The sequence below is a fragment of the Eschrichtius robustus genome, chromosome 11 (assembly GCF_028021215.1).
Source record: "Eschrichtius robustus isolate mEscRob2 chromosome 11, mEscRob2.pri, whole genome shotgun sequence".
Lineage (NCBI taxonomy): Eukaryota > Metazoa > Chordata > Mammalia > Artiodactyla > Eschrichtiidae > Eschrichtius > Eschrichtius robustus.
Window position 1 is genome coordinate 62435911 of NC_090834.1, and position 15429 is coordinate 62451339.

At 37.3% G+C, this 15429-nt stretch overlaps 1 protein-coding gene across 1 annotated transcript in view; it reads left to right on the forward strand.

Annotated features, from left to right (window-relative positions):
- Positions 1–15429, forward strand: part of FCHSD2 (FCH and double SH3 domains 2) — a 316582-nt gene that overhangs the window by 282964 nt on the left and 18189 nt on the right. Inside the window, exon 13 of the mRNA XM_068554544.1 lies at positions 2569–2730. Within this exon, the coding sequence (XP_068410645.1) occupies positions 2569–2730 (162 nt within the window). The remainder of the gene's footprint in view (positions 1–2568; positions 2731–15429) is intronic.

Below are 15429 nucleotides of genomic sequence, written 5' to 3' on the forward strand. Positions count from 1 at the left end.
AGGTTCTGAGTAGACATTTCTCCAAAGAAGATATATAATGATCAGTAAGCACGTGAAAAGATGACATCGTTAGTCATCAAGGAAATACAAATCAAAACCACAGTGAGATACCACTTCACACCCACTAGGATGGCTAGAATCAAAAAGGGCAGACATTAACAAGCGTTTGCCAGGATGTGAAGAAATGGTAACCCTCACCCTGCTGGTGTGATTGTTAAATGAGGTCGCTGCTTTGAAAAACAATCTGACATTTCCCCAAATGGTTAAACATACAATTACTTTATGACTAAGCAATTCCAGTCCTAGGTATATAGCCACGTGAAATGAAAACATATGTCCACGCTAGAACTTGTATACTAATGTTTGTAGCAACATTATTCATATTAGCTGAAAAGCTGAAACAACCCATCACCTGACAAATGGATAAACAAAATGTGTTCTACCCACAGTGTCCATAAAAAGCAATGAAATACTGATACATGTTACAGCATGGATGAACTTCAACAACATTATGCTAAGTAAAAGAAGCCAGACACAAGACATCATATATTGTATGGTTCTATTTATATTAAATGTTCAGAATAGGCAAATCTATAGAGAGAGAGGGTAGATTAGTGGTCCCAGAGACTACAGGGAATAAGTGATAGGGGAGCAATAGCTAAAGGATATGGGGTTTTTTTTGGAGATGATTAAAATGTTCTAAAATTGGGGTGACACTACTATATTTTAAATGGATAACCAACAAGGACCTACTGTATACCACAGGGAACTCTGCTCAATATTATGTAACAACCTAAATGGGAAAAGAATTTGAAAAAGAATAGATACATGTATATGAATAACTGAATCACTTTGCTGTACACCTGAAACTATCACAAACATTGTTAATCAACTATACTCCAATAGAAAAAAGTTTAAAAAAAAATAAAATTGTGATAATTGGACATATCTGTGAATATACTGTAAGCCAATTGTATTATACACTTTAAATGGGTGAATTGTATGATATGTGCACTTCATCTCAGTAAAGTTGTTACCAAAAAAAATTATTAGAAGAATAAGATTTTTACAAGACTGTTTACCAAATAGTGTGCCTGCAAGCAAAAAACTTTATATAAAGGTCTGTATGATATCCAAAACCATTGAATTGTGTACTTGAAAATGACTAAGATGGTGAATTTTATGTAATATGAATTTATCTCTTTGTGTGTGGCCACACCATGCCGCATGTGGGATCTTAGTTCCCCAACCAGGGATCGAACCCGTGTCCCCTGCAGTGGAAGGGCAGAATCTTAACCACTGGACCACCAGGGAAGTCCCTTTATCTCATTTTAAAATCTTAGGAATACAATATAAATTCAGCAATGAGAGCTCAGTGAAACAAGTCAGATCTCAGATCCTTTTTGATACCAACTCCCTCAGCAGAGAATCCAGAGAGTGACCAAAATCGCATACCAGAAGGGCTCAGTGAGCATACTTGTTTGTCCAAGATGTCCACAGAAGGCCATCAAGTGAAGGTCCTCAAAATTATCTCTGTGGAGCCTTCAAATGTTGAAGGAAGAGACAACCACTCTAATATGAGGAAGAATGAAGCTGAGTTTACTACTTGCTAAAACAAAAGAGAATGATACTTACAAAATATAATCTTTCTGACAAAGTAGAACCAATGCAAAGGGTTTTGAGAAGTGTGGATTTCAGGGATTGGCAGATTTTCAAAACTGGGCATGTATTACAGACTAGCTTTTAACTGGTGTGTAGGGATTGATGGACTATTGGAAGCAGGAGTGGAAGCTTAACTGCTGATGATTACCCGAGTGAGGCTGTGGTTGACTGGCTGCCTTGCAGAAGCTTGGGGCTGTCACAGATTGGCTGACTCAGAGGCATGGCTATTGGAGTAAAGCAGTTACTGTTTGATTGGGACAGGTTTAAACTAATTCTATGATTACTTGCTTATGGCTTGGAACAAGAGCCAAAGAACAGACAGTGTTTCCTTTTCTTGAATTTGGAGCACAGGAACTTTTTATTCTCAATATCTTCTGTTTCTGACAGCTGCGTCATAATTTAATATAAAATCTGTACTCAGTAGGCAGTCAGGAATTGTGGAAGTTTTTAAGCAAGGAAGTGACTGATGAGATCATTCGTAGACTTGTAAAAGATGGATTATAGAGGAGAAGAGATAGTCCAGGAAATGGGTTAGAAGGCTGTTGAAAATGCTAAATTTGGGGATGTTCTGAGGCGTAGCCTTATTAAAAGGAAAGGAAAGCAGACTTTATGGTGCATTAACATCTTCCTTTTCATAAGTTATATTTGATGTAACTTGTCAAAATGCAAGTGTGCCTTTTGCCATTGTCAGCAAGCTCTGATTCCTGTTCTTGTGTTCCCTTCCCTCTTCCCTTCTTCCCCTGTTCCTCTCTCCCTCTCGCCAAGTGAAAAATTAACATCTATGCCAAGGAAGAATTGCTAGTGAACATCAAGATTGTTCTAATTAATAAATCAGGAATAACTTAAAAACAATCAATTTGAGGAAAAAAATGCTCTGATTTCTGACCATTTTCTTGGTTTTCTTAGATAATTAAGTTGAAAGCTGAAGCCCGGCTGGACCTACTAAAGCAGATTGGTGTTTCCGTGGACACATGGCTAAAGAGTGCAATGAACCAAGTGATGGAAGAACTGGAAAATGAGCGATGGGCCCGCCTTCCTGCAGTGACCAATAATGGAACGTTACACTCGGTACGGTTTCTCTTGGATACGATGGGCTGACTTCACTGGAGGATACTATTCTTTGACTATGTAGCCAAACTTGATAATAGCCAAAATTTTAAAGAAAAAATAATGGTTTTGCTAATGGTTTGGGGTTTTTTCCTTTAGTCTATCACTAATTGAGTTAAATTTAGTGCAGGAAAGAAAGAGAGAAGAAAAAAATAGTGCTTTTTTTAAAATGTGCAGTGAAAAGTATGTTATTACTAGTAGGTTTATCATTATCCCACTCATGAAGTAGATATGTTTCTTGTCTGGAGGTAGCAGGATAAAAATTTTAGTCTGATGTTTCTAAAGTTTTCAGAGGTCTTCCCAGGGTAATGAAAATAAACATCCAGGGAGTTGTAAACAATCGTAAAGAAGGGAAAGGAACAGTCTGTGGCTTAGTCTGTTTAGTTCACAAGGGCTGTCACATTCTGCTCACAGTATCTTTCATCAGGGAGACAGTGCTGCAGGTGTGGTTTTACAAACAAAGCCAGAACTCAAGCTTAAGTTTTCTTCCTCCAAATCCAGGGCTTTTTCCACTCTGATGTCATCCAGTTCAACCTTAGTTTTTCATCCTGGAGATCTGAGTATCAGAAAAGTTCAGTGATTTGCCTGATACTACATAGGTAGATGTATAATGCCTCCCTGGTCAAACTAAAGTATTTTCTGCTGCTTTCTCCCTACCCATTATTCTCTCTCATCCAGTTTATTTCCATATGGCATTTATTACAATCTATACTTGTCTTCTTCTTTTCTTTTGTTTATTGTCTATCTTCTCTCGAATGTAATTTCCATGCCTACCTGGTTCACTGCTCTGCACAGCAAAGTGCCTGGCACATAGTAGGTACTCAATAAATGTCTGTTGAAGGACAGAGAATGAATTGATAGATAGCTGGAATAGTAGCAAACTAAAAACCAAAACTCTAATCTCCTGACTTTCCACTGTATCCATAGTGCCTCTTCATTGTTTGTGCCTTTCAGATAAAAGGAATCCTTGCTAGAGAAATTGGCCAAAGTTTAAGAACATTCCTGGAAGTTTTGTCAGTTTTTTCACATAGCATTCTGATTTTCTAATGAGAATACACTTGCATATTTAAAAAGGATTGTGTGTGGGTGTGCATATTAAGGAAAAACAATCTATTGAAGGTTTATTTTTATTTCACTATTAATGGTAATCTAACTGGGGGAAATAAGCACATATCACCCACATAACTTTGGGGTTAGAAGAACTTGCCCTGTTTCTAGTACAGCAGAGTTGCTCTGTCTCATGGAATGTCTCTTACTGTTGCATCTTTTAAAAGTCACAATTTCCATCTAATTCAGGTTATTCTATTGAACAGAACTTATGACGATAGCAAATTCCAGGCACATTCGTGCTTTTGGCTTCTTCAGCAGTACTGTTGGCAACCAATCAAACACATGATTTTCCTCAGACTAGCTCCTTTTCTAACTAAATCAACTGGGTAGGCACTTATCACTTATGTGCCTACTTCCTGGGCAAATTGGAGATGACTTGGTCTTTCTCCTCAAAGAGCTTACAAGCTGGTAGAGCAGACAGATTTTTATGGATCTTAACAATACATGGCAGTGTATGACTGAGCTATTGTGTAGCAAACTCGAAATTGCTAACTCCTAACTCATCAACACACCTTGGAAAAAGTCTGGGTTTCAGAGATTCTAAGATCCCTTCCAGCTCCAAAATCTCATGATTTTGTGAAATGCTATCAGAAAAGCTTAATATACCTCATTTTATTGCACTTCACAAATAATTGCATTTTTTAATGAAGTGAAGGTTTCCTTTTTCATTATTATTATATTTGTTATGGTGATCTGTGATCAGTGATCTGTGATGTTACTACTGTAGTGTTTTGGGGCACCATGAATCTCACCCATTGGGATACTTAATTGATAAATGTTGTGTGTGTTCTGACTACTCCCCCAACCAGCCATTCCTCTGTCTCTCTCCCTCTTCTCTGGCCTCCCTATTCCCTGAGATGCAACAATATTGAAATTAGGCCAGTTAATAACCTACAAAGTGTTCAAGTGAAAGGGAGAGTTGCACATCTCTCAATTTAAATCAAAAGCTAGAAATGATTAAGCTTAGTGAGGAAGGCATGTTGAAAACCAAGATAGGCCAAAAGCTAGACCTCTTGAGCCAAACAGTTAGCCATGTTGTGAATGCAAAGGAAAAGTTCTTGAGGGAAATTAAAAGTGCTACTCCAGTGAATACATGAATGATAAGAAAGCAAAAAAGCCTTACTGCTGATAGGGAAGAAGTTTTAGAGGTCTGGATAGATGATCAAACCAGCCACAACATCCCCTTAAGCCAAAGCCTTAATCCAGAGCAAGGCCCTAACTCTGTTCAATTCTATGGAGGCTGAAAGAGGTGAGGAAGCTGCAAAAGAAAAGTTGGAAGCGAGCAGAGGTTGGTTCATGAGGTTTAAAGAGAGAAACAGTCCCATAATATAAAAGTGCAAGGTGAAGCAGCAAGTGCTGATGTGGAAGCTACAACAAGTTATCCAGAAGATCTAGCTAAGACCATTAATGAAGGTGGCTGCACTAAACAATAGATTTTCGGTGTAGACACAATAGCCTTATCGTGGGAAAAGATGCCATCTAGGACTTTCATAGTTAGAGATAAGTCAATGCCTGGCTTCAAAACTTCAAAGGACAGGCTGACTCTCTTGTTAGGGGCTAACGAAGCTGATGATTTTAAGTTGAAGCCAGTGCTCATTTACCATTCTGAAAATCCTAGGGCCCTTAAGAATTACGCTAAATCTACTCTGCTTATTCTCTATAAATGTAACAATAAAGCCTGGATGACAGTGTATCTGTTTACAACATGGTTTTCTGAATATTTTAAGCCCACTGTTAAGATCTACTACTCAGAAAAAAAGATTCCTTTCAAAATATTACTGCTCATTGACAATGCACCTGGTCACCCAAGAGCTCTGATGGAGATGTACAGTGAGACTCACGTTGTTTTCATGCCTGCTAACACAATATCCCTTCTGTAGCCCATGGATCAAGGAGTAATTTTGATGTTCAAGTCTTATGATTTAAGATATACATTTCATAAGTCTATAGTTGCCATAGATAGTGATTCCTTTGATGGATCTAGGCAAAGTAAATTGAAAACCTTTTGGAAAAGATTCACCGTTCTAAATGCTATTTAGAACATTCATGATTCATGGGAAGAGGTCAAAATTTCAGTATGAACAGGACTTTGGAAGACGTTGATTCCAACCCTCATGGATGACTTTGAGGGGTTCAGGAATTCAGTGGAGGAAGTAACTGCAGATGTGGTGGAAATAGCAAGAGAACTAAAATTAGAAGTGGAGCCTGAAGATGTGACTGAATTGCTGCAATCTCATGATAAAATTTCAATGGATAAAGAGTTGCTTCTTACGGATGAGCAAAAAAAGTGGTTTTTTGGGACTTCCCTGGTGGCACAGTGGTTAAGAATCCGTCTGCCAGTGCAGGGGACACAGGTTTCAACCCTGGTCCAGGAAGATCCCACATGCCGTGGAGCATATAAGCCCGTGCGCCACAACTACTGAGCCTGCGCTCTAGAGCCCGCATGCCGCAACTACTGAGCCTGCGCACCCTAGAGCCCGCATGCCGCAACTACTGAGCCTGTGTGCTGCAGCTACTGGAGCCCGCGTCTAGAGCCCCTGCTCCGCAACAAGAGAAGCCACCGCAATGAGAAGCCCACACACCGCAACGAAGAGTAGCCCCTGCTCGCCACAACTAGAGAAAGCCCGTGCGCAGCAATGAAGACCCAACGCAGCCAAAAAAATAAATTAATTAAATTAAATTAAATTTTTTTTAAAAAGTGGTTTCTTGAGATGGAATCTATTCCTGGTGAAGATGTTGTAGATTGTTGATATGACAACAAAAGATTTAGACTATTGCATGAACTTAGTTGATAAATCAGGGTTTGAGAGGTTTGCCTCCAGTTTTGAAAGAGGTTCTACTGTGGGTGAAATGCTATGAAATAGCACTGCATGCTACAGAGAAATCGTTCATGAGAGGAAGAGTCAATGAATGCAGCAAACTTCAGTGCTGTCTTATTTTAAGAAACTGCCACAGCCACCCCAGCGCTCAGCAACCACCACCCTGATTGGTCAGCGTCCATCAACATCGAGGCAAGACCCTCCACCAGCAAAAAGATTACGACTCGCTGAAGACTCAGATGATGGTTAGCATTTTTTGGCAATAAAGTATTTCTTAAGGTATGTAAATTTTTTTAGACATAATGGTATTGCATGCTTAATAACTACAGTATAGTGTAAACATAACTTTTATGTGCACTGGGAAACCAAAAAATTCGTGTGACTCACTTTATTGTGATAATCTCTTTACTGCGGTGGTCTGGAACCAAACCCATAATATCTCCAAGGTATGCCTATACCACCTAGAAAAATAGGAGAGAAGTTTGCCTCATGAAGGAAATGTCATTAAAGATAATCCTTGAAGAATTTTAACAGGAGATAAAGACAGGCTTCTGAGTATGAAGGAAGGAAGCGAAGGAGATGTCCCTAGTATAGTGTCTGGCAGTGAGTAGTACAGTCTGGTTGTAAGTGTTGAATAAATTGGGTATTTTTGACAACTTTCGCAAAACAGCGGCTCATCTAGAGACATGTCATATCCTCTGTGAAAGGAGCATTTTGCAATCCCATTCCACTCTTTCTTCCCTCTAGTCACTCTTACGGAGCCTGTGTCTTCCCACTTTCGGCTGAGGGATATAACAATATAAATAAAGGAAAAGTGTAGGCATAAAATAGTTTAATGAAGTCCCAATATTTATTTAACCTAATTTTAAATGACAGCCCTGAAATAATTTAGAGGGATTTGTATCTCTTCATACTGACAGCTGGCTGGCGAGGGGCAGGAAGCATAAATACACATTCTGAGGGCCAAATTATTTCTTCCATTATAGATGCCAACAAAAGCATTAGTCATCAGGTTTAGAATTCCCTTCCATCTGGAAAACATGGTTAATAGTACTGTTAGACATTACTAGAGTAAAGTGCCCTATAGAAGATAAATGTTTTTAAAATATAGAGTCTGTTTACCTTATAGAATAAGGATAGAACTATATTTACTCAAGTATTAACTCTTTGCCTTCTGTATTAAGCTGTGGTACAGGATATAGGATTGGGAAGGAAAAAAACACAGAATATAGCAATTTTTTTTAAAAGGAGAGCATTCTACTGATATAATTATTCAGTTGATGGTTAACCAGAGTCTATATACAGCTTCCTATGATTGGATTGCTGCTAGTGACCCAGTAACCCCTTCTGTCACTCATCCCTCCCTTCTCTTATTTTCTTTTTTTTTTTTTTTGCCAGTCTTAGAATTGTATTTTGGGGGGGCACAGGGTGAGGAACTTGAGAGAATCAACCCTTGCATTTAGAGCACCAGGACTTGAAAAGCCAAGTGCAGTTATGTAAGTCAGTATTTTAAATAATGCAACCTCTACCAGAATTTCTTGTTTTTTCTTCATCTCCATATTCTCGGAATAGGAATACTGATAGGGCTGTTTTAATTGTACAGCGAATGCGGGTGCAGTGCAAGTTCAAAACAAGTTTGGGGGCTGGTTTACGTGAACCTGAGTTAGCTGCTTGGCGATCAACACAGTTTTTCATTCAACAGAATCTCGTGGGGCTTCTGGGTGAAGAACTTGCCCTCGTTCCTTCACCTCTGGCCGTTCCTATCCGTCTTCTAACGTATTTTGGTTGTTTTTTTTTTTTTTTAAGTCTTGGTTTTGAAATCATTTCTTCTTGCCGGGCCTCTAACCGGTTCTGTCAGTGGAGGACCCCTTCTTTCTCCCACTGATGAAAACAGGCCCTGCACTGACCCTGAACCTGAGATTTGGGGGTGACCCTTCATGCTGTGCAACTCTGACCTGCCCCTACTGAGATTTGGGGTGTGGGGGTGACCCCTCCGCTGCATAACTGACGTTGCCCCTGCACCCAGGTTGGTCTCTGGGCCTTTCCTTCTCTCATTTTCTTGCCTTCTCTTACTCAAAAACCCATACCCAGTTTACAACCTAATTTTGAAATTATATTAATTGTAGAGTAGAAAAAGTTATATAACTAGATAATAAAAAATTAGGAAGTACAGTAGAGAAAAAAATGACAAAAGCGCCATCCTTATAACACCACTGTTAGCAACTTGATTGAATTCCTTCCTCTTTCTACTATTCCTTTTTGAACATATTTATCATAATAAAGTTAATTTTGTATATTTTTATTTAACATTCCATATTGATGGTTGATCTTCATAATCATTCTTTTCATGTCTGTATAGTATTCCATCAGGAATGTGTTCACTTAACTGTTCTCTTTAGGTTTAATATTTAGATTGCTTCCGCATATTCTAAGTAATACTCTTTAAAACATTTGTATGCATTGTTTTTCATGCTGGGGATTTTTTTCTGTAAGATATGTTCTTAGAAGTAGAACTACTGAGTCAGAGATTTTTAGTTTGAGGTTGGTTTATTTTTGTTCTTTCTGCTCTTTTTTTCCCCCTTAGATTCTCAAACTATAGCTGACAGTGTTTACATAACTTCCTTGTCTTCAGCCACTTCCCCCAACTACCATGCCAAGGCATCCGGACAGTTACTCTGTTGTGTAGTCTCCCTAAGTATATGAGCATTTTGCAGAGTTGCACAGAAGTAAATTCTAGGGGACTTCCCTGGTGGTCCAGTGGCTAAGGCTCTGTGCTCCCAGTGCAGGGGGCCCAGGTTTGATCCCTGGTCAGGGAACTAGATCCCACATGCATGCCGCAACTAAGAGTTCGCAGACCGCAACTAAGAGTTTGCGTGCCACAACTAAAGAACCTGCATGCCGCAACAAAGGTCGAAGATCCCGTGTGCCGCAACTAAGACCCAGCACAGCCAAATAATTAAATAAATAAATTTTTTTTTTTAATCATTTTAAAAAAAATAAAAGAAAGAAGTTCTGACTCTACTCATTATGAAGACCATGTTGAATATGTGTTTGAAAGACAAGAATAAAGATTTTAAACCTTTAGGATGCTAGTTTGATTCCCATCTGCCTCAATAATGCCTTATAGTCCTTGCATCCAACGGGCTTTGTTTTTGTAATACAAAAATCTGTTTGTTGGCTTGAGCTAAATCCCAAAGAAAGAAACAATGGATTTTTGTAATGAAATAAATGTAAACTGTAGAAAATAATGGAGCACACCTGCAACAATCTTCAATTGCTTTTATATTTACTGTATTTCCAAATGGGCAGTCGTCTTTTTATTGGACTAAACTCCATACTCAAAATGTCCACACTTTTAATGAAACTAACATTTCAAATTCCCAGTAACATCAGTTTAATTCAATTCAGTAAGCATGTATTGAGCCTGCACTGCTCATGATACTCTTTGCCAGGTGCTGGGAATTACCTATAATGTCTGTTGCATTGGTGTCCACAGATTGAGGGAACCACTCTCACTTACTGACAGCCAAGACCAAAGTAGAGCATTGAAAAAATGTAGAGCATTTCACTTCTAAGAGAAGTGTCTCTAGCTGTGTTATGTTCTTAGACTTTCTCCATAGCCGTAATAACAAGTAAAGTACCTGACACAGATCCTTACATATATTACATGTTCAAAAATATTAATCTGAACCTCAAGATAAGTTGTTTACTCCAGTTCTACCAACTAAGCTTAAAATACTACCAAAAGGAGGGAATTCACATTGGTAAAGCATCTATTCTGTACCAGGTTCCATGTCAGGCACATTCATACATTATTTCAGTTAATGATCACAACTATCCTGAATGTATTTACAGATGAGAAGATAGATTTAGAAGAATTAACTGTCTCACCCAACAGCACACAGCTTGTAAGTGGAGAGAGCTGGGATTAGAACCCAGAGATGCCTGCCTCTAAAGCGCTGCTCTTTACTATACTTTCTTACTCTGTGGATGACCCTTTATTCCTCTAACCTTTATCATGATTCATTTCAACTGCTGTGCATTTTTTTCCTTTTTTTCTTTTAAGCATCTGGTGAATCACTGACTGCCCTATTTTGATATAATTAATGGTCTTATAGCATCTTCAAATACTGTGTGGCCAGTTGTCATTAAAATTCCCAAGCTTTACTGATATTTTTAACAGCTTCGCTGAGGTATAATTGACATACAATAGATTACACATATTTAAAAGTGTACAATTTGTTTTGTCTGGCTTCTTTCACTCAGCATGATTATTTTGAGTATCATCCATGTTGTTGCATGTACCAATAGTTCATTTCTTTTAATTGCTGAGTAGTATTCTGTTGTATGAATATACCACAATTTGTTTATCCATTCACCCTGATGATGGGCATTTGAGTTGTCTGGGGATATTACAAATAAAATTGCTATGAATGTATGTTTGGTTGGGTCATACAGTGGCTATATGTTTAACATTTTAAGAACTGTCAGGCTGTTTTCCAAAGTGGTTGTACCATTTTACATTCCCTTCAATAGAGTACTAGTGTTCCAGTTGTTCCACCACCTTGCCAATACTTAGTATGGTCAATCTATTTAATTTTAGATATTCTAATAGGTGTGCAGTAGTGTATCATTGTAGTTTTAATTTGCATTTCACTAATAATGTTGAGCATCTTCTTATATGCTTATTTGCCATCTGTATATCTTCTTCAGTGAAGTGCCTGTTCAGATCTTTCAACCATATTTTATTAGGTTGTTTGTTTTCTTTTTATTGCATTTTGAGAGTTCTTTTTATATTCTGGATACAAATCCTTTATCAGATAGATGATTTACATAACTTTCTCCCAGTCTGTGGCTTGTCTTTTCATTTTCTTAACAATGCCTTTCAAAGAGCAGAAATTTTTTTGATGAAGTCCAACTTATTTTTTTCTCTTTCATGGATCATAGTGTGGTATGATAACTAAGAAATCTTTGCCTAACCCAAGGTCATAAAGATTTTCTTCTGTGCTTTATAGTTTTAGGTTTTACATTTAAATCTGTGATTCAGTGTGAGTTACATAAGAAGAGTGAGTAAAATTCTTTTTTCTTGTTGTTGTTGAAAAGACTGTCCTTTCTGCACTGAATTGTTTTCACATCTTTGTCAAAAAATCAACTAACCATGTATGTGTGGGTCTATTTTTGGACTTCCTGTTCTGTTTCACTCATCTATTTGTGTAGCTTGATGACAGTACTACTCTGTCTTAGTTATTATAACTTTAAAGTCCTGAAGTCAGATTGTAAATCTTCCAACTTTCTTCTTTCTCAAAATTGTTTTGGATATTCTAGTTCCTTCACATTTCCATATGAATTTTAAATCAGTTTTCTACCAGAAAACCTACCAGGATTTTTTCATTAGGATTACAGTGAATCTGTAGATCAGCTTGAAGATATTTGACATCTTAACATTATTGAGTCTTCCAATTGTCTTTAATTTCTCTAAGCAGTGTTTTATAGTTTTCAGTGTATAGGTGTTGCACATCTTTTGTCAACTTATCTCTATTTCATAGTGCTATCGTAATGATTTTTTAATTTCAATTTCTGATTGTTCATTGCTAACATATAGAAATACAATTGCTTATTGTATATTGATTTTGTATCCTACAACATTGCTAAACTCATTTATTAGTTGTTGTAGCTTTTATGTAGATTTTCTCTATAGATAATCATGTCACCTATATATAAAGATAGTTTTACTTCCTTCCATGCTTGTTTTTTTCCCTTCCTGTAACAACTGCAATCTCCAGTACAATGCTTGAATAGAAGTGGTAAGAGCCAACAGATGTTCTTGCCTTGTTCCCAAACTTAGGGAGAAAGCATTCGGTCTTTCACCATTAAGTATGATGTTCACAGTAGGATTTTTGTAGATGCCCTTTACCATGTCAAGGAAGTTTCCTCTATTTTTGTTTAGTTTGCTGATAGGAATGGATGTTGGATCTTGTCAAATGATTTTTTTCTTTATTAGTTTGTTAGTACTGTGAAGTGCATTGATGATTTTTCAAATATTAAACCAACTTTGCATTCCTGATTAACTCCACTTGGATCTTGGTATATTGTCCTTTTTATATATTGATTGGAATTAACTTGTTAAAATTTTGATCAGCATTTTTCTATGTCTATTTATGGCAGATACTTTATTAGTCTATAGTTCTCTTATAATGTTTTTGTCTGGTTTTGGAATAATGCTTGTCTCATAAAATAATTTGAATCCCCTCCTCTTCAATTTTCTGGAAGCTTATGTAGAATTTTTTTCTTCCTTTAATGTTTAGTAGAAGTCACCACAATAGTTACCTGGACCTGGAGGAGTTTTTTTTGAGAGTTTTATTAATTTAGGCTGCGGCAAGTCTTAGTTGCGGCATGCGAGATCTTTAGTTGTGGCATGCAGACTCCTTAATTGAGTCATGCATGTGGGATCTCGTTCCCTGACCGGGGATCGAACCCAGGCCCCCTGCATTGGGAGCTCAGAGTCTTACCCACTGGACCACCAGGGAAGTTCCCCTGTGGGAGTTTTTTAAACAACAAATGCAATTTCTTTAATAGAGATAGGGTTATTCAACTTACTCTTCTTGAATGGACTTTGATCATAGGTATCTTTCAAAGAATTTGTCAATTCCATTTAAGCTGCCAAATTTATTGGCATAAAGTTGCTCATAATATTTTTTATTATTCTTTGATTGTCTGGAGAATCTGTAGTGACATCACTTCTCCTATTCCTGATATTGTTTATTTGTGTCTCCTCTTTTTTTTCCCTGATCATCCTACTAGAGGTTTATCAATTTGATGTATCTTCACAAAAAAAAACAGCTTTTGACTTCATTGACTTTTTTGCCTGTTGTTTTTCTTTTTTTTATTTTATTGATTTCTGCTCTGGTTTTTATTATTTCCTTTCTTCTGATTAATTTGGATTTAATCTGCTCTTTCCTGATTTTTTAAGGTGGAAGCTAAGGTCACTGATGTGAGACTTTCCTTCTTTTCCAATATAGGCATTTGGTACAAACATTTCCTTCTACATGTTGCTTAAGCGCCACCACACAAATTCAGATACCACACAAATTCAGATACATTGTGTTATTATTTTCATTCAGTTTTAAATATTTTCTAATTGGCCTTTTAATTTCTTCTTTGTTTCATGGGTTGTTTAGAAGTATTATTGAATTTCCAAATATTTGGGAATTTTACAGATACCTTTCTATTAATGACATAATTTATTTCCATTGTGGTCAGATAACATACCTGAATCATGTTAAATTTATTGGGACTTGTTTTGTGGCCCATTATATGGTATATCTTGGTAAATGTTCCATGTGTACTTGAAAAGAATATATAATCTGCTGGTGTTAGCTGTTATGTTCTATAAATGTCAATTAAGTCAAGTGGGTTTATAGTGTTGTTCAAGTCTTCTGTATCCTTACTGATTTTCTCAGTTCTCTACATGATGCCCTGTGCCTTATGAGGTTTTCTGCTCTGTTAAGAGGGAATAGGAAGTATTCCCAGACCTATGTGAATGCTGAGGATTGTTCCCTCTAATCCTTTGGGTGGTTCTATTGCTGGCTTCAGGTAGTTCTTGACATATATGTGCTGATCAGTACTTAGCTGAAGACTTGAGGGGGACCCTCTGCAGATTTCCAGAGTTCTCTCTGCATTTCTTCATTACTCTACCCAGCAAACTCTAGCCACTTTGACCTTCCTGAATTCCCAGTTCCATATCCTCAATTCAGGGAGACCACCATCCTTTTCTTGGGTTCCCTCCTGCTATATCTCAGCTTGGAAACTTTTTTCACACAGTAAGTTGGGGAAATTGTTTGTTTCCCATCCACCAAGGATCACTAACTTTCATCACATGATGTCCAGTGTCTTGAAAACTGTTCTTTCATATATTTTGAACAGTTTTTTAGTTGTTTCTGGAAGGAGTTTAAATCTGGTCTCTAATATTCCATCTTGCCTGGAAACAGAAATCCATTTTGCTGATATTTTCAACATCATTTTTTAAAATATACTTGTGTTGTGTCTGGAATGATGTTCACTGTGATCACTTTTCTGTCTAGATGGAATTCAGAGGTTCTGCTAGCCAGTTATAGGGAGCTGCCTTCCTCTATGCTGGATATCACCAGGTTTTTTTAATCTATATTCTCCTTTTCTCATAAAAACAATAATGATGTATTAAGTACCTCCTATGTACTAAGCATGTGTTAAGGGTTTAAGTATTGCCTCACTTAATCCTTATGATAACCTTGTTAAGAAGTAATTGTCTTCATTATAGAGATGAGGTCATTGAAGTTGAGAAGTCAAATAATTTGCCCAAGGTCATATAGCAAGTAAGTGGCACAGTCAGCATTCAGACCCAAGTCTGTCAGATCCAGGGACCATAAAGCTGATGAAGCTCTTCAGAGATAATTTTGCTGAATACAGGAGGTCAGCTACTAAAACCAACTTGGAAAAGTTCTTTTCTGCCCTTGCAGTAAGAGTAAGCATTTTACAACATCTAAGAAAGGAAAAATATTAATACAGCTAGAAAAAATAGTTTTGATTAAAATTCTGTCAGATGACAGGAAGGAAAAGGGATAAGTGAGCAGTTGTTAAGAAACAGGAAGAATGTGATTTTAGAAATGCTTGGTCAAGAAGGCATTGCAACAGCTAAGTTACAGAGGGTGGAAGAGGAAAAAGGAAGAAATTGTCCTGAGATGACATACTTTGG